At 33.1% G+C, this 21,655-nt stretch overlaps 1 protein-coding gene across 1 annotated transcript in view; it reads left to right on the forward strand.

Moving 5' to 3' along the window:
* LOC140448618 (pickpocket protein 28-like) overlaps window positions 1–19,028 on the forward strand; it is a 33,865-nt gene extending 14,837 nt beyond the window's left edge. Inside the window, exons 5-9 of the mRNA XM_072541715.1 lie at window positions 3,470–3,674; window positions 9,763–9,816; window positions 12,865–13,081; window positions 14,918–15,146; window positions 18,731–19,028. Of these exons, the coding sequence (XP_072397816.1) occupies window positions 3,470–3,674; window positions 9,763–9,816; window positions 12,865–13,081; window positions 14,918–15,146; window positions 18,731–18,956 (931 nt within the window). The 3' untranslated portion in view covers window positions 18,957–19,028. The remainder of the gene's footprint in view (window positions 1–3,469; window positions 3,675–9,762; window positions 9,817–12,864; window positions 13,082–14,917; window positions 15,147–18,730) is intronic.
* Window positions 19,029–21,655: the final 2,627 nt, after the last annotated feature.

Consider the following 21,655-nt stretch of genomic DNA (forward strand, 5'->3'; position numbering starts at 1 on the left):
GTCTTTCTTCTTAACCAGGACCACCGGAGAGACCCATGGGCTCGTAGAAGGTTCTATCACCCCGTCTTTCTTCATTTCCTGAACAATCGTTTCAGCTTCCTCTCTCTTCGCCTGTGGTAATCGTCGAGCTGTTTGACGAATTGGCTTAGCATTACCAGTATCAATTTTATGCTTAACAACGGTAGTTCTTCCCGTCTTTCCTCCTATCGGTACGAAAATATCACGATACTGCCGAAGAAATTCCCTTAATTTCCTTTTCTCCATCTGATTTAGAGACTGTCCTGCAACTGCAACCATTTGGTCGAATTTGTCGTTGGAATTATCAGATGTTGTCGCCTGACGGATTATGGATGTCACAGGTACACAAGTTCCTACCTTTGTCTCTTTCTTGATGGTCACTGGGTAGTCGTTGACATTGATAAGTCTCACAGGAATTTCTTTGGCCGAAGTCACCAATTCCTTTCCAATTATGATTCCACGGCCAACCTCATCGTCGTGGTTCCAAGGCTCCATCATAACAGGTGTCCCTTCGTCTACAATTCCCTGTAGTCGCGCTACTATGATCGTTTCGCTTCTCGCAGGCACGACTGTATCTTCTGTAATGGCTGCTTGCACAGTGTTGTCATTATGTGGATGGAGAAATACCTCTTCGTTGCCAACTTTGATTACCTTATTCTTAAAATCCAATTGGAATCCATGCATATTCATTACGTCCATTCCTAATATAACATCCTCTTCGATGTCAGCAACTATAACAGTATGGACGAACTTTTCTGCTCCAATTCCCAATTGTACCTGGATTTCTCCATGAATGTTAGCATTTTCACCTGTAGCGGTCCGAAGTCGCAACCTCGTTGGTAACAGTTTCTTTCGGCTGTTTATAACTGTCGGGCGTATAATGGTTCTGGTCGCTCCGGTATCCACCAACAACGTATGCTTTTTACCATTTATGTCTCCATCTACATATACACTATCTTCACGACATTTCAAAGAAGCTATTAGTATGAGAGGGTCTTTGGAAAAGTTCTGGGTCGAAGCTGCCCCCCTAAGGCTGACCCGTTCTAGTTTTCCTGATGGTGAGTTTCTTGATTTGCGTCGTACCTAGGGTGCTTACAGGAGCTTCGCACGTGTCCTATTTCGCCACAATTCCAGCATCTGATGGTCTTCGTTTTCTTATATGTCATGCTTTTCATCATATTAACGAGCTGGTCAAGTTTATCTTCATCTCCTTCCTCTTTTACAGTCCTAACTTTACTGTACCCACCAGAGGCCTGCGTAGCTGACTCGTATTCGAGGGCGGCGGATAAGACATCAACCAGCGTCTTGTGACGAGCTAATCGTAGTGTTCTCTGCATTTCATGATCACGAAGACCATCAATAAACGTTTGAACGGCCAATTTTTCCATCATGTCTTCGGGAGCTGTTGGATAAGCATATCGTACTAATCTGGCAATATCTACCTCATATTCTTGAAGAGCCTCATCTTTCTTCTGTCTACGATTTTTAAGCTGCGACTGATATACATGCTCCAAATGTTCGTGGCCATATCGCATATTTAACCTCTTCTTCAGTTGTTCGAAATCATCGGTCTCCTCTACTGCTATGGTCTGAAGCACATCTAAGGCATCTCCTCGAAGAGCGATAGTCAGGTTTACCGCCTTTTCTTTTTCAGACCATCCATTTGCTCTTGCGGCTGATTCGAACTGTTTCATGTAGTTGTTCCATGATGATTTTCCGTCGAAAGTTGGGACTTTAACATGAATAGAACCTCCACTTCCTTCAAATTTCGGCCGTGTCTCCAACTTACATTTCGTCTCGTCTTCTTTTATCTCCACTGTAATTGGATTGTTTCCTCTCTCTGCTGTCCCGGTTTCCTCCATCTTCTTTTCCATCTCTTTCCATATCTTTTCTTCGAAGGCCAACATATCGGCAGCAACTTGGTTTTTTAACGAAGATATTCTATCGTCCAGGGCAGACATCTCAGAAGTGACTTTAGAGATTTCCGAAGAGATGTTAGCAGAGACTTTGCTTTCCAGAGAAGAAATCTCGTTAGAAACTTTGCTTTCTAAAGAAGCGATGTCGCCGGATACTTTGTTCTCCAATGATGCGATGTCGCCGGAAACTTTGGCTACATCACCAGAAACTTTGGCTACATCACCAGAAACTTTGGCTACATCACCAGAAACTTTGGCTACATCAGAAGAAACTTTCGAAATCGACGAGAGGACAGCATCTTCAAATATATAAGTCTCTGGATCTAGTCCTTCTTCTAGCAAAGCGTTCTTTAGTCGTTGGACTAACTCAGCCTTTTTTCCGGTGGAAGATAATTCTCTGTCTTCAAGATGTCTTCTTAAATTAGTCACTGTCAGCTCATAAATCGTAGCCATTTTCACAATTTATTTTATATTCACTTGTATTATTATTATAAGTCTAATTTATGTTCGATCTCACTCTGACACCATTTGTTGTGAATTTATTAATTGTTATGTCTTTAATTTATAATGTCTTTACTAATTTATTATATTGTTCCTACTTTAATTTATTAAAAGGCACGATCATTTATATAAGTTTATTTATCACTACATATACAATAATTTATTAGTAGGCGAGCGTAACAAATAATACCACGAGCGCGAATCTTCTTTATTAACTAACTGTCTTCAAAATAAAAGTTCCTCCATATTTATACGAAAACAGCTGCTCTAGAATCCCATGGATTTTGACCTCAATTGACCTGGTTTCGCCTCGAATGGACAGGCCTAATTCCGGAAGATTCGAATGGAACCAGTTTTTTTATTACTTGGAGTTTATGCCAGCTATTCGAAAGGTCTCGTATATTCTAAAACAGAACAGCATTAGTCATAATATAATACGGTTATTTTTAGGCCAGGATTTTTATCGTAACAGTATTATTTTCTGACACCGATCTTCACTGCTATATGGATCTGAGTGTCTTTTTGGTCAGTGTCAGTCGGTTGCATGACAACAAACGCTTTATCTTCAGGCTTATTTTCTGAAACGAACGAGTACAGTGCATATTAAGCTAAAATAATATATAAAAAATATACCTTTTTCACGTTCTACTAAGCTACTATCAGTAGAGTGGGATCCAGGCTCTACATCCGCTAGTAGGCAATCAAGGAAATCTGCATTATCATCATTTTGCTTGCTAATTTTCAGTTTTACTATATACCAAACAAATGGTGATGGCCCAAAAGCTAGTTTTTATATAGTAATCTTTCTATTTTTATTTATTTATTATAGATGGTTATACAATTTTAAAAATGTAAACATTAAAACTTTGATTTATTGTTTCACGCTGTTTTATTTCGTATGTGTGGGTGTAAATAATTTTTAGTTTACAGACACTTCCACTATCAAAATGTAACTAACTTCACAAACAAAAATAATTGTTAAATTTACAAGAGTTAGACTTATTTACAGTTAAAGTTACAAAATGTTATTTTAGGCAATACAATTTGGATTTTCATAAAACATCACAATATAGTAATAATCAGTGGAGCATCGAAAAAGGATACACAGAAGATGCTGGATTGGATGCGTATCCCAGACGAGCGCTGTTATCTGGGGTATCAAATGCTTTGACTGTTAGATTTGTAACATTATCTTATGAAGTGGATAAATCTTGTAAAAGTGGATTTCAAGGATTTAAAGTAAGAACTATGGTTTTCTTTGTTTTGTGTTTGCAGTTCAAAACTATTCATTTTATAATATAATAAATAAGTGGAATACCATGTTGAATCACGTATTTTAGAAACCCCAAAAATCACAAATTTATGAAATTACAGTTTTCTGTAATTTTTGGTAGTATATATAGGTATACGCACTTAACAGTAAACAGAAACCCCAAAACTCACTAAATTTACATACATTTGTTGCCAGTTGAAAATTTCATGTATTGCAGAAACACCAAAGTTCCAGGAATTTTGGTGTTTCTAAAATATAATATTAGAACACGCTGATTTTTGACATGACAGGAGGTTTTGAGTTTTTTAGGTTATGCACATTATTTGTGATCTCTACATATTGTTAGTTGTAATTACAGTAAAAATTAATAATAATTTAAGTAATGGAAATTGAAAATGAGTCTTCAACAAGCAAAAAAAGCGTGGAATACGTAATATCAGTGGATATAAAAGAGAAGTTATTAAAAACTCTAGAGTTAAAGGGTCTGTCTATAAACACTGGAGTGGTGCCTTGGCGCCTGAAGTGAACCAAGGACCAAACTGCAAGTAAGCCTTAAAACTTTAAAATATTACTAACTAGTTAAACAATATCTAAATATTTTAGTATCGTAGTTTTAATGATACTTATTTTTAGATGTCGCCAAAAATGCTTTTTACGAATTTCTGAAGAATCACACATTCAATTATTCCGAAACTTCAAGAGCTTTAACACCAAGAACGAACAAGATTGTTTGCCACAATCGCTTATTTCAGTCCATGAAGTTGCACGTCGAAGGCGCATAAAACCAGCTGATATTTCTTGCAAGCCTGATAGACTAGCTTCTTTTGAATATACAATTCAGGGACCAACATGTACAAATAAAATCTGTAGAAAAGCATTTATTGCTATTTTTGGCATTACCAATGATCGGTTGCGTCGCTTAACCACGTTAAGATGAAAGGGGCTAGTTGCTATAGATAAACGTGGTAAAAATCAATCTGGCAATGCGAAGTCAGGACTTGTTATAGATTAAATCATACAACATATTGTTTCGTTTCCGGTCAAAACTGCCATTATACTAGTAGAGAATATAGGTATCTAAATGAAAAATTTAATATTTATATAATGTATAAGTTGTTTAAAGAGATTCATCATCATCATCCAACCTCTTCTGTCCACTGCTGGACATAGATCTCTCCCATTTTTCGCCACTCTTCACGATTCTGTGCTTGTTGTTGCCATTTCTTTGATATTCGTCTAATGTCGTCCATCCAGCGTGTTGGTGGTCGTCCTCTGCTGTGTTTGTCTTGTCGTAAACGCCAGTCAATTAGTTTTCTGGTCCATCTTGTGTCTTTCAGTCTCGCTATGTGACCTGCCCAATTCCATTTCAGCTTGGCTATTCGTTCGATGACATCACTGATACCTGTTCTTTTCCTTAAAGATGCTCACCCAGAACAAAATGTTAAATATTCATATTATAAAAAGATTTTTAAAGAACAATTTTCATTATCTTTCGGTCGCCTACAAGTCGACACCTGCTCTACATGTGAAGAGTTAGAAACTTAAATAAAAAGCAAATTCTTAAATGAAACAGCAAAAAGAGTAGCACTGGCAGAAAAAACTGTTGTAAAGTAACAGTAAAAGTAAAGTTTGTAAAGTAGATGATAATGTAGCTGGTATTTGCATTGATTATATGTAAAACCTGCAACTACAGGTTATTCCTGTCCAGGAAACATTCTATTTAAGACAAGTTACTGTTAATGTTTTATGTATTCATCTGAAAGATGATAAGGTAACATTCTATGTCAGCGGTCGGGGAACCGGGGTAAATTACCCCAAATGGGGTAAAAATTAAATTTTTGGGAGTAAAAATGAAACTCTTGTAAGTACAAAGTATATATTTTTAATTTGCTATTTTATAAACCTGTTAGTATTTTTTTCAACTTAAACAATTTGGAGACATATGCAGGCCACGCCATCTTACTCCCTACCACTAGAGTGTTCTCGGATTATAAAAAAAGTCTTTGAGTTATAAAAAAACTATATAAAAGTCTTTACGCAGTAAAACATAGCCCTGGGCCCCGGCTATATGCTCAGTCCGTGCCATACCGTCAAGATACAAATACATTGACGAGTCAGAGAACGAGTTTTTATAAGTTAGTTGCTGACAAGACTACCATTTTATCATTAATCATCGATACATCGATCAAGGTAAAGCGCAATTTGAAAATTTAATTCAAATATTTTACAACTATTATTTTAAGTCTTCCTTAAAATGGCAGCAAATAGAAAAAGAGCATACCAAGGCGAATTCCTTAATTATGGTTTTACACAAATAGAAGATAATGGTACAATGAAACCATAGTATGTTGCATGTATGAAGATACTGACTTCAGAATCTTTCAAAAAAAGTCAATTAAAGAAACATTTAGAAAATTTGCGTTTATACCTGTCTTCCAAACAGCGAGAATACTTTGCAAATTTAGAAATATCTGTTAAAAGATAAAGATTGAATAGCAACTTGTTTGGTATATTTAATCATGGTTTAGCATCAAGGACTACCTTTGAAGTAGCCTAGTTGATTGCTCGAAATTGTGTGGTCAAAAAGAAGCGAAGAACGAATTTTATATTAGCAGAAAATGTGAAGGAACAGGTTATTTTCGTATTAAAACAGGCTAAATATTTTGCTATTCAGCTTGATGATAAAACTGATTTTAGTAGCAATTCACAGCTAATGGTATATGTTCGCTACAAAGGTGCAGATAATTTTGAAGAGGAATTGCTGTTTTGTTCACCTCTCGAATTGAGATCTCGTGGAATTGATGTCTACAATAACGTAAATGAATACTTCAATGCGCAAAGTTTAAAATGGAAAAACTGTATTTCTGTATCTTTGGATGGAGCTCCAGATATGCTGGGTCATATTAATGGTTATTCGGCTTTCGTAAAAAAAATAAACCAAATATTGGAGTTACTCACTGTATGATCAATCGCCAGGTCCTTATGGTAAATTATTTAGAACCAACACTGGAAGCCGTCATGCATGATGTTATCAAGATTGTAAATTTTATGAAGGAACATGCACTAAACACGCATTATTTCGTGAAATATGTCAAGACGCTGAAGCTGACTATACGGACCTAGTTTATTATATAGAAGTAAGGTGGCTCTTTCGCGGAAATGTACTAAATCGAGTATGGACTCTCAAAACTGAAGTCAAAATTTTTATAGTTGATCAAAAAAATATTCTCGCAGATAAGTTTAAAAACTCTTCCTGGGTTGCATATCTCACATATTTAGCGGATAGTTTTAAGAGTATAAATATATAAAACAAACAATTGCAAGGAAATAATATTAATATCACTTCAGCGAGAGAAATAGTGTAAGCGTTTGGATTAAAGCTGCAATATTGGAGACAGAAAGTGGAACAGAACAAGATAGCTTCTTTTTCAAGGTTAGTTTTTTTTTTGGAAGATTGCGAAAATATTACTTTTGCTGACATCAAGGATACAATTGTAAGACATCTTATCAAACTCAGAAAGTGGTTTTGAGATTACTTTCCAGATCTTAATACACGTACTGTCAGTTGGATTGTAGATCCTTTTAAATGTGAAATTGCTATGATACCAGATGGACCTTTAGGTTTGCCAGAAGCAATTCTTGAACTTCGATCTTATACCGAAGCACATATTCAATTTGAGAGTAAACCAAATCTGTCGTTTTTTTGGACGTCAAATGCTGCACAGGCTTTTAAAATTGTACATGAAGAGACATGAAGAGAAAATTGTTGCCATTTGGAACAACATATTTGTACGAACAAGGCTTTTCCACTCTAATGAACATAAAAACGAAGAACAGAAATCGATTAAACGCTGAAGACTGTATTCAAATCGCTGTTACATCAAAAAGTCTCAATTTTTAAGCAATTGTATCGAACATGAAACAACATCATTTCTCTAAAACGTGTTTTCAATTATTCTTTTTTTTTCTAATATTTTCAATTCTAATCTCTGTTTGTACCCCCATATTATTATCAAAATTTGTTACAGTACCCCAAATTTTAAACCCTCGATTTTAAGCCAATGGTTTTTAATTTGTTATATAGAGTTGAGGAAAAAAAATTCGCCCCCACAGAAAACATAAGTAAGTAAATAATAATTTCTTGTTATTTTGTATTTCATATGATATTTTTCTTGTCTTATTAGAGTCTAATATAAGAAAAATATCATATGAATTACAAAATAACAAGAAATTATCATCTACTTAAAATTTCTGTTGGCGATTTTTTTTTCCTCAACTATATATTACATATAATACTATTATTACCGTTATGTATTACTAGGTATTACATTGATAAATTGAATAAATGATGTTTAACTTAAATTTTTAGTTATTGTTTTCTTTTCAAAATTATCATGGGGGCTATAATATGAAAGATGCTAAAAAGAGGCAATTTCGTTTTTTTGCTCTTCGCCATGGGGTAATATCAACACAAAAATATTTTGGGGTAATGAGTAAAAAAGTTCCCCGACCGCTGTTCTGTGTATCATGAGGGACGGGAACTAAAGGGCCGAATGAAGTTGTATCATTTTTATTACATTTTATTGACAACAATCCAGAATTTAAAAAGATTAACCATTTATACTTCTGTTCTGATGCATGTGCTGCCCAGAACAAGAACCATACAATAGTTAGACTTTTTTCTGGGGACATTCATTTCTACCGTGTAATCGAGATTTTTCCGTTCTTAAAAGAAAAATTAAAAAATCAGACAGGCCTTACACGTTAAAAGAGTATGTAGAGCTTATCATAACATCTAACAAGAGTTTAAACCGATTTACTGTAGTTTTGCCGAATTCTGATAACATATTGAACTTTAAAGGATGGTGGCCTACGTATTTTAAAAAGACGATGCTCTCCAATCTTTAGGCAGAAATATTCTAAGAGATCAAATTGCTTTTAAAATATCCAACTTTCGACACTTTATTCATTCGAGTAATCACGATGGAATTGATATTAAAAAAGAGTACATAGATGGCTTGATAGATCATTCTTTTCGGCTACAAAATAGCAATAAGGATGTTATTAGTTTCCCTACAAGAAAAGCATACACCGAGGGACATATTCCTATTAATATCAAGAAGATGCAAGACTTAAGAAAACTGGAAAAGTATCTACCAGATAATCAAGAAGTCAAGGAGTTTTACGGAGAAATTTTTAATTTGTAAACATGCGAGGGAGATTCAACTGAAATAATACAACCAGATGAGTAATTACTACTGGTATATTATTCTGTATGCCCATACTTTTGAATAAACGTTTATATAAAACATGTTTTCTTATTTTCACATCCTTGAAAAATGTGTATATTTCAAAAACCCCAAAAATGCACAAAAGTAAAAAAAAAGATATATATAAAGCTAAAATTCACCACTTTTTTATGCAAACTGATTAAAACACATTAATCTCATGATTATATTAGAAAAGCACAACAGGATTTTTAAAATATTTCATGAAATAAGGTTTTTTTCTAATTTCTTAACATTTTATAAAATTGGAATTATGGGGTTTCTCAAATATGTAATTCAACATTTTGGGCTTTTTTTTCGAAAAACCCTAACTTATGTTTCCAACTTATGTTTCCATAACATCCATCTTTTATTTTGCTTGTCATCGTTGAATGGTAAGTTTGCAAAATATAGAAATTAGCTACAGACACAGATAAAGTAGAAGAGTTTAAAAATATTTTATTAAGTTTTGCAGTATTTGATTAAAGTTATTCATTACTCCATGTTTTTGAATTTTGTTACCGCGCACCGACAACTAGAGTTTCTTCAATACACACACTAAGTTGAGCTAGTGTAAGTTGTTGCCAAATTTTACTGCCAACTCTCAATCGGGTGCGTGACTTTTACTTTACACAGAAGTCATTCATATTAGTTGTAGCCAACGTATGAATTATTTAAATTTTTTACATGAAATTTGTTGCTTACAAAAGTAGTGAGTAATAGTAGACTATTAGTAGTAGTAGTTTTTTTAATACTAAATAATTTCATTGTAATAAATATTTTTTAGGTATCACTACATCTTCCCTCAAGAATACCACAGCCTAGTCAGGAATATTTTCGTGTAAGTTGCTCAAATATAACATAAGGGTAATAAATTTAACTTCCGAATTATTTCAACAAGTAAATTTAGCACTTTGCTTTCTGACCAGGGCCTGAACTATTGTCCACTGGATTATTGACAGTGTGATTGTGATCTCATCTGTCAATAAATGTTGCCCATTTTCAAAAAATATTTTTCCTAGTACTAACTAGTAACTAGTAAAAATTTTGTTTTTATTTTGTATTTTATCAGTAATTAACTTGTTTATGTTAGTTTAGATTTCGTTGGATTAGATGTGGTTAGGTTTGGTTTAGTTGTTAAGTTATAAGTAATCTTGAAAAGATACTAGGTGAAATATTAGCAAATAATTCAAATTATTATATATTATTATTTTAAATATAAATTTAACGTATTCATACGTAACAATCAATTATGAATATGGCAGCATTGTGCATGTACAATGTACAGAAAATCCCAATTATTAGTATACAGCACGACCGGATTCACTATGTATAGTTCATCCCAAACTCTTCTTTCAGTGCGTCACAGTTTATCGAATTCTCTCTAACGCATTAAGCTAGAAGTGACAGAAAAAAACGTAAGTCTGTGATTATTATACATAGAACTTAGAAAATTATATTTCGTTCACGGGTATTTGCATATTAAAGCGAATTCTACTTACGGATATATAATTGGTCGGAGTTTAGAATACGCTAAATAGATATCCAATCAATGATGCGCATAAATATAATTTGACGTAGATGGTCTCGATAGTGACAGTACTTTGACAATGTCAACTGATAAAATGATAATTGTCATTTCAGGATAGTATTTTCAGACATTTTACAGTGAAAATTTGATTTGTATTTATTGTCATAAAAATATTTTAAATATGCCGAGATATACCGAGAATAAACAAAGACTAATATTAAAATTATTAAATTATTTTCAACTTTATTACGAGTTTCTGCCGTTCGTGAAGTAAGTTTTAAATTATTCTAAAAAATATTTCACATTAGTAATTTAAATACTTTACATTTTAGCCATAGTGTTTGTAATAAATAATAATAAATACATAAATAAATCTTAGCTAATTAAGCACTTTCCTTGGAGTGTATAGAATAGGAATTTTGACAAACTGCCGTTCCAATATAATGCACATGCACAATAAAAATTTTTATACAGGACGGGACCTTTAATATGTAAATTAAGAAAAATTGAATTCTTAAAGATTTTACTCAACATTTTCAAAAAATAACCTTTTCACATTTAGCCGATTACGATCCTTCAACTGTCAGATTTAACTAAAATGTTATGCAATAATTCCCGACATTCTTAAAATCCTATCTCTCTCTTGTCGTTTCCTCATTGCTGAGGATCGTGATTTCCTACAATGCGGGCTGGGCTGTCAATTCTCTCCATCTCTTGCGATTTTGGGCTGCTCTTATGGACTCGGAAAACGTCTCTCCAGTGGCTTTCTGTACTTGATCTGACCATCGGATAGGTGAGCGTCCTCTGCCTCTACGTGCTTCTACGTTTCCGCATACAATTAGTCTTTCTAAGTTATCATTGTCTCTTCTCGCAATGTGGCCAAAAAACTTTAAAACATTTGCAAGACACTGAGAGGAGAGTCTGGTCTGAATATTTAGCTCTTCGAGAATCGACTGATTGGATCTGTGCTCCATCCACGAGACGCGTAGCATTCGTCTCCAGTACCACATTTCGAATGCGTCAATCCTTTTCCTATCCTCTGATTTTATTGTCCATGTTTCGGCACCGTAACTGAAGATTGAAAAAATGAGTGTCCGTACCAGTCTCATTTTGAGTTTTTTGGATAAAGAGCGGTCCTTCCATATTTTTGACAGTCGACTCATCGCGTTCTTGACCATCCCTATTCTTCTGCGAATTTCCGTATGGGAGGAGGCTGCATTGCTTAAGGAAGATCGTAGATACGTGAACTCGTCTACTTTCTCGAATTGATTTAGGGCGCCTGTTGTTTGGAGGATATTCGCGTGGTCCACAATCATGATTTTTGTTTTCTGATTATTAATCTTGAGTCCACACTTGTTGCTTTCGGTTTCTACTCTCTTTATCAGTCTCGACATCTCCTCTTCAGATGTTGCTATCAGTGTTGTATCGTCTGCGAATCTTAAGTTTGAGATCTTTTTTCCTGCAATGGAGATGCCGCCTCTCCATCCATCGAGTGCGTTCCTCATTATGTATTCTCCATATAAATTGAACAGGTCTGGAGATAGTATGCACCCTTGTCGTACACCTCCGCTGGTTTTGAAGGTATCAGATTGCTGGTTTTCAATTCTTATTTTAACTGAGTTATCTTCGTATAAGTTTTTAATTAATATTGCCAAATGATCTGGAAGAAGAACTCCCATCTCATGAAGAACTGTCCAGAGAACTTCCCACTTCACACAATCAAATGCCTTTTGGTAGTCTAGAAAACAAATTATTATTGGAATTTTAAATTCGCGGGCCTTTTCTATGAGCTGCCGCATATTAAGGATTTGCTCTCTCTTACCCTTTCCTTTGACAAAGCCTGCTTGTTCTTAAAAATGCTAAAATCCTATATGACGTCAAAATTAGTGACGCACTGAAAGAGGGGTTTGGGACAGACTGTATTTATGATGCGCGAAAGAGAATGGCAACAGTGTAACTCCTAAGCGAGTCAGGAAACGACTGTACCTGACTATAGCCTCCATGCGGGTATTTTACTTGGCGAGACGTTACCAAAATAAAATGTAGAAAATTCTGTTAAAAATATATTTGTATCAATAATACATCAGTGTAACATTATAATTACATACATACATACATTACAATTTAAAATTATTTTAAGGTGGTATGATACAAATAAGGGTGGTTGTAGCAGCTATATATTTTTATGGTAACCAAATTTTGCTTTAATTATTAAAAAGACATAATATTAAATTCAAATTCAGAAATTAAACTTCCCAGGTTATTTAAAAAAACAACTTATTTCTATACTGCATTTAAAGACCAATTTGAAAGATTATTTTTTAATACATTTTTGATATGTTTTGCATTTTGTTTCAGATACCTGATAATCAAGCAGTAATGGCAGCAGTCTCCCCAAACATGATAAAAACTTCCAAAGCATTGACTAATTATGACGTGAAAAAGCGCAAATGCTATTTCTCATATGAACGAAATCTTAAATTTTTTAGGGTATATACGTTACTAAATTGCAAAATGGAGTGCCTTACTAATTTTACTTTGCAATATTGCGGATGCGTTGGATTCTATATGCCACGTAAGTTACGTTCATCATTAGTATTATTATTGTAATGAAAACGTTCTGCCACAACTTTACGAATTGATGCTTTTCTTTACGGATTATCGAATATAGGCCTCTCCTAATTCTCGCCATTTATCTCTGTTGTTTGTAAGATGTTTCCACATTGGTCCTGCAGTTCTTTTAATAACTTCGCTCCAGCGTATTTGCGGTCTTCCTCGTGGTCTTTTGGGCATCATCCTTAAGACGTTCGGTATGTCCAGCCCATTTCCATTTCAGTTTAGCTGCCTGTTCGACAGCATCTTTTACTTTTACATCTGTCGTTCCATAGGTCTCTAAGTTTTTCTGATCTTCTCCATGTTTATCTTAGTGAATGTCCAGGTTTGAGCTCCATATGTAAGTACAGGTAGGATACAGGAATTAAATACTTTGGTTCGCAGTCTTTGAGGTATATTTTTATTTGTAAGTACGTATGAGAGTCTTCCGAATGTTACCCATCCCATTTTTACACGTCTTTTTATTTCGGTAGCCTGATTTTCTTTACTTACCTATCATCCATTCGACGTTGTCATATACTTCAATGTGTTGGTTGTCACTGAACAGTTCTGCTATATATTCCTGCCATCTGTCCAGTTTTTCTTGCGTATTGAATAGTATGTTTTCATCTTTATCAGACAGTGCAGTGGGGATTGTTGTTTTATATATTCCTGCCATTTCTTTGATCTTCCTGTGCATATTGAATATATCTGGTTTTTTCCGTAGGATCTCTATTTCTAAGCATTTTTCTAACAGCCAGGATTCTTTTGCTAATTTTATTTCTTTAAGTATTTTTTTGTGGTGTTCCTTGTACTTCTCTGCGTCTTTATTCTTAAACTCTCTTCTTTGCTCCATAAGCTCTAAAATCTGATGTGTCATCTATGGTTGTTTTATTTGTCTTTCCTGTTTGATATTGTTTATTGTTGTTGTTACTAATACATCTTTGATCTCGTTCTAGATTCATACCAACAATAAATGGGCATCTTTTAGTTAAGCATCGGTTAGTTCGGCCACTTTTAAGCTCGGCCTAGGATTCGGTCCTGAGGTGACCGAACTTACGAGAGTCTACTGTATGTACATTTTTTAAAAGCAAAGTGTTTACTTAAGTTTGTAAACCATATTTAACACTGAATAAACAAAATGATCAATATGATGGAGCCCTGAGGTAGTAAACTTGGTCCATATGCAAATTTCGTTATTTTTATCTGTGATGATGTTCCACCGCAGTTTGTTAGCTGTATCGAATTTCTGAAGACCAGCTGCTTGTTTAACTTTTTTATGTATTTTAAACGTATCGTGTTTTTCTTCTGGTAACTCTATTTCTTCACACTGTGATTTTAACCAATTTTTTTGGCCTTTCTTACTTCGGTTCTTATTTTTTCTCTGAATATTGTTGTACATTTTTTTGTTGTGTCTTTCTTTTACTATCCTGTCATTCATCCAACTGTTCCTCTTCAAGATCGGAAATTGTCGAATTGCTTGCTGCTCTGTCTATTTTATTTATATAAGTCTATTACACATACAAATTTTACGTCTGTATAGTACGCCATACAGACTTGGAAAATTGAATTTCAGGAATAATAAACTATGGAAGAATTCTACAGTGACGGTATCTTCTTGAACTGTAGGTTACTTGGTTCGCCACGAGATGACGATAAACTTAAAAATAAATTTCATGTAAATGTGGACGTTTTTTTAATTAAACCGACGAAATTTATTTACGTTAAATTTTTTAATACTTTTATTTATCCATTATAATTAAATTACAATGATTAACAAAATTTTATACTTCACAAACATAGTTTTTTATATGTACAGGTGAAAACTCGACGAAAATATGTGGTTGGGCAAAACAGATATGTATGAAAGAAGCTGAATCAAAACTACAACTTTTGAGTTTACGTAAACTACTGGATTGTAATTGTTTGCCCATGTGCTCTGATCTCTCCTATAATACTGAGTCTTCACAATGCGGATGGGACTGGGTATCAGCTTTATTTGCCCCTATAGAAAATAGCTCGGATGCATTTATATTGGATCAATCTCTGTAAGTATTTGCCCAAAAAACTAAACTTTATTTTTTAAATTCTGCTGTTTAAATCAAATTTTTTTATTTTATTTATTGCTTGTCTTACTTTCATTATCTCTTCGATTGTTGTATTTGTTAGACTCTCCGTCATTGACTTGCCTTTTCTGCTTCAGAAGTCCATTTCGGTTGCTTGTAGCATTATTATGTTATAATTAGACTTCGGCAAATATGCAAATAAAAATGTAGAAAATATGCGCATAAATATGCACGTGTTTACCCGAAAATATGCAAATATTTTACAAAATATGCATAGAAATAAATAAAAAAATCGTAAAATAGTAACAATTTTATTTAAAAAAAAAAAGTGTACATAACTAAATATTTCCTACTATTCATTAAGATTTACATTTATTTTAAGTAACTACATCATTTTTAAGTATGAATAAACTTATTTAGAATTATGGTAACAATAAATGACCAAGTGGTGTTCAAAATTTTCTAACAAAAACTTGTGGCTTCTGTCTGAGTACATATATTTATATATGGAAAAACTTCGTTCAATATCAACTGATGTAACGGGAGCATTTTTCAAACTAACCAAAACATTTGGTTCTAAATTAATTGTTTCCGAAATATTTCCAGCTAGAACACTGACTACTTCAGAAAGAATATGGTAACCTTTATTTTTTTCCATAGTAGCTTCAAATTTTTTTAAAATATCTTTTCCAATATTACCTCTAACGTTCCGACAACATGACGCAAATTCTTTTAATAATGCTGTACTTTCGAACAATGACAGTTTTGGTGATTCTAACTGAGTAATTGTTTTTTGAACAAAACTAAAATTTGATTTTATAAATGAAAGTTCTTGTTGAAGCAAGTTACTCTGAAAAGTTTGTTTAGAATGCAAAAGAGATTGGGAACTTTCATCTGTTAACGTATCAATTATGTTCTTTATTTTAACAAAATGATCTGCATAAAAATTAGCTGATTCTAACCATGTTCCCCATCACGTTAAAATAGGTTGTGGTGGAAGAGGAATGTTAGGTAGCATTTCTTTATAAAGTTGAATTCTTATAGGAGATTTAATAAATACTTTTTTGACACTGGATATAATGGTATTTACAAAAGGAAACTTTTTTCGTATTTCCTCTGCAACTCTGTTTAATCCATGCGCTACACAAGTAACATGTATTAAATCTGGGAAAAATATTTTTAAATTTTGTCCTGCTTTCACCATATAAGGAGCAGCATCCGATAAAATAAGCAGTAATTTATTAGAAGGAATAGTTGTCGGAAGAAAAAAAGTTGCTAATGTTTCTTGTATAAAACGCGAAATTGTTAAAGCATTTGTTTTCTCAAGTTGCTGGCATGAAATAAGATGAGATTTTGGTAAGGTATCTTCTTTAAGAACACCAATCATTAAATGAGCAATATACTTTCCTGAGGAATCAGTGGTTTCGTCTACAGATATGTAAAAATAATTATCTGCAATTTCTTTCTTAATATTAATTAACACCGACGAGTATAGCCCGTTCACATTATTTCTTCTTAGAGACCGATCACTTGGAACATTAAGTTTGCAATATTTTTTTAGAAATGAACTAAAATTTACATTTGCTAATTTTGAAAGCGGTATGTTTGCAGACACTAATGCGCGACACAAGTCTTCATTAAAAGTTTCTTGCTCATCTAATTTTTTTGAAGTAGATTGGAAACATTTAGCCATTGAAGTTTGATGTTTTCCTCCTATTTTTCCTTTTTTTTGCAATGTGTGAAGCAGTTCTCACATGTTGGTCTATCTGAAATTTCTTCTCACATGCTATCTATAAATAAAAATAAAAACCTTTATTTTAACCCAACCTTTAAAATATAAAAATATACAAGGTGTTTTTGGTTAATCAAATAACTGGTGTGGAAAAAAAACACTCGCTAAGTGTTTTAAATGCAGTATTAATCCACAAATTAGTTTTTGTTACTAACCATTAGTACATCATATAACTTATTTTAAAATTCAACAAAAGTTTTTTTTTTGTTAATTCAATTACAATAAAAATAATTGTGTTTTAGAATAGCTGACTTCATAAAAAAAAGTAAAGGTGAAAAATTTTTCTAAATACACACCATTGTATTGTACCATGGACAATTTTTTCTCACTAAAGGAAGCTATTTTTCATTTAAAAACAACCTACGAGTACTAAATTTCAAGTAAATATGTTTATTGGTTTTAAAGTTATTGTTGTTATTAACTAAAAGAATTTAATTTTTTTTAATTTTAACACCCTGTATCTCGAAAAGTAAATAAGTTTGACCCCTCATTAACTATATCGTTTTGTTCAATTTTTTGAGAAGTATCTACAGTCAAACGTTGTAAGTGTCATTTGGAAACACCCTGTATGTATGAAATATTAGATATTTAATAGAAAATATTAGATACTTACAATTTTGCCACAGACTGAACAGTAGATTTTTCCCATATCCATAGACAGCTCTTTATAAGGTTTAATCCAAGTTGAAGCACTGGTTGTTTTAGGCATTATAAAATCACAATCTTCCTTTTTGTTACGCACAACGAGTGTTTACGCTTTGAATATCAAAATAAAAATGATTTACAAATCTGAGCATCAAATTAGAAATGTTTAGGTACCTAATTCAATAAACTGGGAGATTTTGGAAAATCCCTAAATTAGGAACAAAACTATTAGCCGTTTACCTGCTGTTAAGATACAATAAATTGTAGATAGATTTGGGAATTAGATCATAAAATGCTAATGAGCGAACCCTTAGCGATTATCCAATAACTGAATGCCTCAGTGACCGAGACTTTCTAAGAATGTTGAGGGCTACTTAAATTGATCTTCTTTGAAATTGTAAATGTTTTGTACCTGTAGAGATTACGTACTTAGATCATTTCTTGATTAAAATGACTACAAAATTTTATACAAGAATTGAAATAAATTGGAATGTTTAAAAATTTTCAAATACAGTATAAAAATCTGAACTTTTATGCACTTTATGCAAACTTTTATACAAATATGCCAAAATATGAAATATTTGCATAAAATATGCACAATATGCAAAATATGCAATATGCATATTTGCCGAAGTCTAGTTATAATAGAAGCGGGTAGAGACTCCTTTATGATCCTGATAGAGGACAGGTCTACTCCAGGAATGCAATCCTGTCCAATTACTCTAACGTATTTCTAATTGTTCTAAAATATCTTTCGTCTTTTTAAAATTAATTATATTAAGGTCTCAGTAAAAAATTAATAAATTTATTTTGAAAAATATTAATAGAAGGAATAATATGGAAGATTAAAATCAGCAGAGATTAAGAACAGAGCTGTTAAGTGACTTTTACTGGATTTGACTGTTTGGAAAACGTCATTCTTGATTTTTATTGTGCATTGAGGAACTGATTCTTAGACATATATTCCATGTATTGATAAATTCGGTTGCTGATCCTTGTAGATTATATTTTCTTTATTGTTACTTCGAAATGTTTAATTCATATAAGAAGACATAACATTCACAAATATTTAATATTTATACCAATTTGTAAATACATGAATACTTATATGTTTCTATTTATATTTCAGTATTGCATCATCAAAGTTAGTCGTATTTTTTAAAAAATCGGATTTAATATTTTCCGAAAGAAACGAACTGTATGGACCGCTAGATTTCCTGGCTAATTTCGGAGGATTATTGGGTCTTTTCACAGGATTCTCCCTTCTTTCTTTGATGGAAATTGTTTACTTCTTGTCACTCAGAATAATATTTAATAAAAGAATGTATGGATATTGGGCGGGCAAAGATAACTAATTAAAATTAAGATTTAAAGATAAATACAAGTTTAATATATTTATTTTATTATGTAGATTTTGCATATTCTTTAGTCACTTTGTTTCTTAAATTGTTTCATTTTTATTACATAATAAAAGTATATATTTAAAATTATTGTTTTTTTTACGGTCCAGTTAATTCCTTGAAGATGATCATGGAGAGCTTATCGTTAAAAGTTCTACAGTCCGCCGCACAATTTCTCAGAAGCTGAGCTAAAAACGGATCAGCTTGCATATTTCAAAAGTATGCTACGAATATTTGAAGATCAGTTTGGTCAATATGGGACAAGCTCTGAGTGCTAAGTTAAAACAACAAGTAACGCTACGCTTATTAGCTAGTGAAAACTTTTTCAAAACCTTGGTATATACGTGTGCTACAAAATCCAATTAGTAACTTCGTGCCAGAAGTTTTCAGAGCAATTACCAGAAAAATCGAAGGATTCATAAAGATAAGTCTACTGCATATAGTTTCCGAATAAAACTTGGTTTCTTGCAGTAAATAACTCCTTCCTCCTAAGTGCCTTCTCTGTTAAAGGTTGGCGATCAATATGGCAAATTTCTCTCTGTTCTGGGCTTGATGAATTAATTCATTTCTTCTTGTGTGGGTCCAATCTCTGATGTTTCGTAGCCAAGATTTTTTCTTTCGTGCTATGTCCCTTTTACCTTCAATCTTGCCTTCTAATATTACCTAGAACTGCTCAAATTCCCCATGGCGCATTATGTGTCCCAGATATGACGTCTTTCTAACTTTGATAGTATTGACCAGATGAGGGCATGTGTTAAATGTGGATGCGGTACATCCACATTTCAAATGAATTTAATTTGTTGACGTCATACTGTTTTAATGTCCAGGTCTCACACCCATATAGTAATAGAGACCACACATAACACTTTAGTGTTCTCAATCTTATTAAGACTGATAGCTTGGGGTTACAAAGCATTTTACGCATATTCATGAAACCAGATCTTGCTATTTCAATGCGTCTTCTAATTTCTTTTGAGTGGTCTAGTTGACTATTTAGTTCTCTGCCCAGGTATATGAAGCTTTGGGAACTCTGAAGGGTGATACCATTTATTTGTATGTTAGGTGTAACTTGTTTACGAGAGTTTTTGTGGAATACCAGAATTTTGGTTTTGGAAAAGTTGTCCAAGTAAACAACTATAGTACAGTAAATAACTACAATTATTGAATTAATCGAATATCACAAGTTTTGGAAATCGTAGCCATCATAACAACAAGACAATTCACTGTGTGATGAGTCCCACTTGATGACAAGTAGGAGATGGTAAGTAGAACACCAAGAAGGGGGTGGCAATGCACAATTTTCATGAATCATTATACCTTCAACAAATTTTGAGGGAAGGTATATCACGTTGTAGACGTATATTTTTAATTGGTGTAATAAGCAATGACTTGGTAAAAGAACATGCCGGAATTGAAGATAATGAGGTAGTGGATGAAATGGCAACAAATTCGGTAAATTTAAATAAAATGGAAAATTTATTAATCTCTGTCGACTACATTCCTAAATTGCACACAAAATTAAGAAGGAAATGAGAAACTATGGGGCTCAAGTTTATACAAACCTCGAAGAATCGATACATTTACGTGTACCCACAACTTCCACAAAACATCCCACTTATATTTGATTATCACGTTGGTCGATTTTATTCCTTATCTAAGTCGTTTAAAATTAAACTATTTTATTTCATGTTATTTAAGGATTCAGGTTCAGGTACACTGCCATAAGTAACTGATCGAATAATTGACCTATACATTATTAGTTTCTTCCTCTTCTTCTAGTGCCGTCTCCACTAATGGAGGTTGGCTATAACCATTGAATTCATCTCTATCCTCTGCTTTTCTTAAGAGCGTCTATGTGTTTAACCCGGTCCAGTCGCGAATACTTTTCAGCCAGGATATTTGTCGTCTACCAAGACCCCTTTTTCCTTCGATTTTACTCTTCATAATCAGCTCCAATAACTCATACTTTATCATTTCTAAGAATGTGTCCCAAATATGTTGTATTTTGCCTTTTAATGGTGATCAAAAGTTATCTGTTTCTTCCCATTCTGTGCAACACCATTTCGTTCGTAATATGATCGGTCCATGGTATCTTCAAAACTATTAGTTTAGATTGTCCTTTTAACGGCGTAGATCTCAGAAATGTTGAAAAAAAGTATAATGCTCTATTCCCAATAGGTAATTTTGCTATCTCGTTTTCTACTTGGTTGTCATCTGTGATTACCGACTTCAAGAACTTACACTCCTTTAAGAATTATATGCTTGTCTAATTCTAGGCCTTTGGGTTTTGATTACTATGATTACCATGTTTTTCGTTTTTTTTTTTATTTGGAGACCCAAATTACCTGTTTCACTCTTAAGTTGTGAATACTCTTCTCGCACGTCTTTTGTAGAATCGGCCAATATATTTATACCATCACGTGAGGCCAAAACCCGTTTTGAGTTTGATTGGTAAAACCTTCTGCAAGCTCAGACGATATTTTACTTTACATTTTTCAAGGTATAATTGAAGAGCAATAGTAATAAGGGATCTCCTTCTCTGAGTCTTGCTATTATAATAAACGGCGTTAATATTCTGTTTTCTATTTCTGCTTTAAACTCATCCAATCATTATTTCTATTATGAAATTTACTGTTAAAATAAAACACAATATA

This window comes from Diabrotica undecimpunctata, chromosome 8, assembly GCF_040954645.1.
Source record: "Diabrotica undecimpunctata isolate CICGRU chromosome 8, icDiaUnde3, whole genome shotgun sequence".
Lineage (NCBI taxonomy): Eukaryota > Metazoa > Arthropoda > Insecta > Coleoptera > Chrysomelidae > Diabrotica > Diabrotica undecimpunctata.